At 41.6% G+C, this 1,697-nt stretch overlaps 1 protein-coding gene across 3 annotated transcripts in view; it reads left to right on the forward strand.

Moving 5' to 3' along the window:
- The window catches only part of Atp7a (ATPase copper transporting alpha), a 114,789-nt gene that overhangs the window by 78,973 nt on the left and 34,119 nt on the right, over positions 1–1,697 (forward strand). For all 3 annotated transcript variants that reach the window (XM_031366465.1, XM_031366447.1, XM_031366455.1), the window contains exon 6: positions 358–521. In XM_031366465.1, coding sequence (XP_031222325.1) covers positions 358–521 — 164 coding nt within the window. The remainder of the gene's footprint in view (positions 1–357; positions 522–1,697) is intronic.

A 1,697-nucleotide genomic window follows, 5' to 3' on the forward strand; every position in this document is an offset into this window, starting at 1 on the left:
TGGAGTTTTAGTCCCTGGGAGCTCTGAGGGTACTAGTTAGTTCATATTGTTGTTTGTGCTAAGGGGCTACAAATCCTACAGCTCCTTGGGTCCTTTCTCTAGCTCCTTCATTGGGGACCCTGTGCTCAGTCCAATGGATGGCTGTGAGCTTCTACTTCTGTATTAGCTAAGGACACTTTTTAAAACAGTTTTTAAATTGTTTGGGTTAAGACTTGTATAAAAAGTTGAGTAGTAAATTTTGGCAAATTCTCTTTCATACTTTTGCAGTTAAATGAAAAATATGAGAAGTAGTTTTAGCATTATTCTTCTTTTGTAAAACTTATTACCTGCCTTTTTTTTTTTAATCAATGTTCCCAGGAATATATTCTGTACTTGTAGCCCTAATGGCTGGCAAAGCGGAAGTAAGATATAACCCAGCTGTTATCCAACCCCGAGTGATAGCAGAGTTCATTCGAGAGCTTGGATTTGGAGCTATGGTGATGGAAAATACTGGGGAAGGCAATGGCATCTTGGAACTTGTTGTAAGTAGAAACTTTTGTATGTTTACTAAACTTCCAACAGAAACTTGAAAAGAAAACTTGGAAAATTGGGCATATAAAGGAAACTGGAAGATAGAAAGAAGGCTATGACTTAATTGGTATTCTTCAAGCATAGAATGGAAGTATTATCTTTTTAAAGACTAAAAAGGGGGTGGGGTTTGCAAGATGGCTCAGCCAGTAAAGGTGCTTGCCAATAAGTTTAGGCTTTTGTGACCTATAGGGTGAAGTTGAGACTGACTCCGGAAAGTCATCCTCTGAACACCACATGTAAATAAATGCACTAAAAAGATTGGGGTGTGGTTGCTCATGCTTATAATCTCAGCATTTAGGAGGCAAAGACAGGAGGGTTCCTGGGAGTTTGAGGCCAGCGTGGACTACAGAGTGAAACACTCTCTTAAGGAAAGGGAGGGGAGGGGAATAAAAGAGAAAGATAAGACAGCTGTGTACTGCAGTGACTCTAGTGTAAAGAAGAGAAATTGAACCTGATGTGTTTAAAGAAAACAAGAGGACACAAAAAGTTGGGTGGGGAAGGGGGTGTGGATATAAGAAGAGTCGCGGGAGAGAGGGCTAGTCTGTTCAAAAACGTTGTATAAGTTCTCAAAGAACTAATGAGTAAAAAATACAAAGTGTATTTTTTTTCTTGAAACTAGTCATTTTCATACAATAGATTCTGATTATGGTTTCCCTCCCTCATTTCCTCCCAGCTCCCAATACTTCCAGCTCCTTTCTCTGTCTTAAGAAAACAAACGGGCACCAAAGCTCCTTGGTCCCTGCTCGCACAGACTTTGTGGGCTCCGTGCATCCTTTGGAAGTTGCCAGTGGTTTCACTGCCCGTGCAGCAGGGAAATCCCCCTTGCCTGCACTGCTGCACCTGGTCACAGAGTCAGTTTCAGATTCTGGCACAGCCCTACCATGACAAGCCCTGTTCTTGCTGAAGCTCCCTCCTCTGCTTAATACCCTTTTGGCATCCAAGTGATGACTAAGCCCCCAATAAATCCTCTCCTCCTCTGGGTGGGGGTGGTGGGGAAAGAAAAGAAAAGGAAATAGACAGGCAAATAGAAACGATAGACTAACAAGGATAGAGCAAATGAACAAACTAACAAAAAAGAAACTAAGAAAGAGCTTGAGAAAGGCATACATATGCACATAGACAGACAG

Source organism: Mastomys coucha, chromosome X (assembly GCF_008632895.1).
Source record: "Mastomys coucha isolate ucsf_1 chromosome X, UCSF_Mcou_1, whole genome shotgun sequence".
Classification (NCBI taxonomy): domain Eukaryota; kingdom Metazoa; phylum Chordata; class Mammalia; order Rodentia; family Muridae; genus Mastomys; species Mastomys coucha.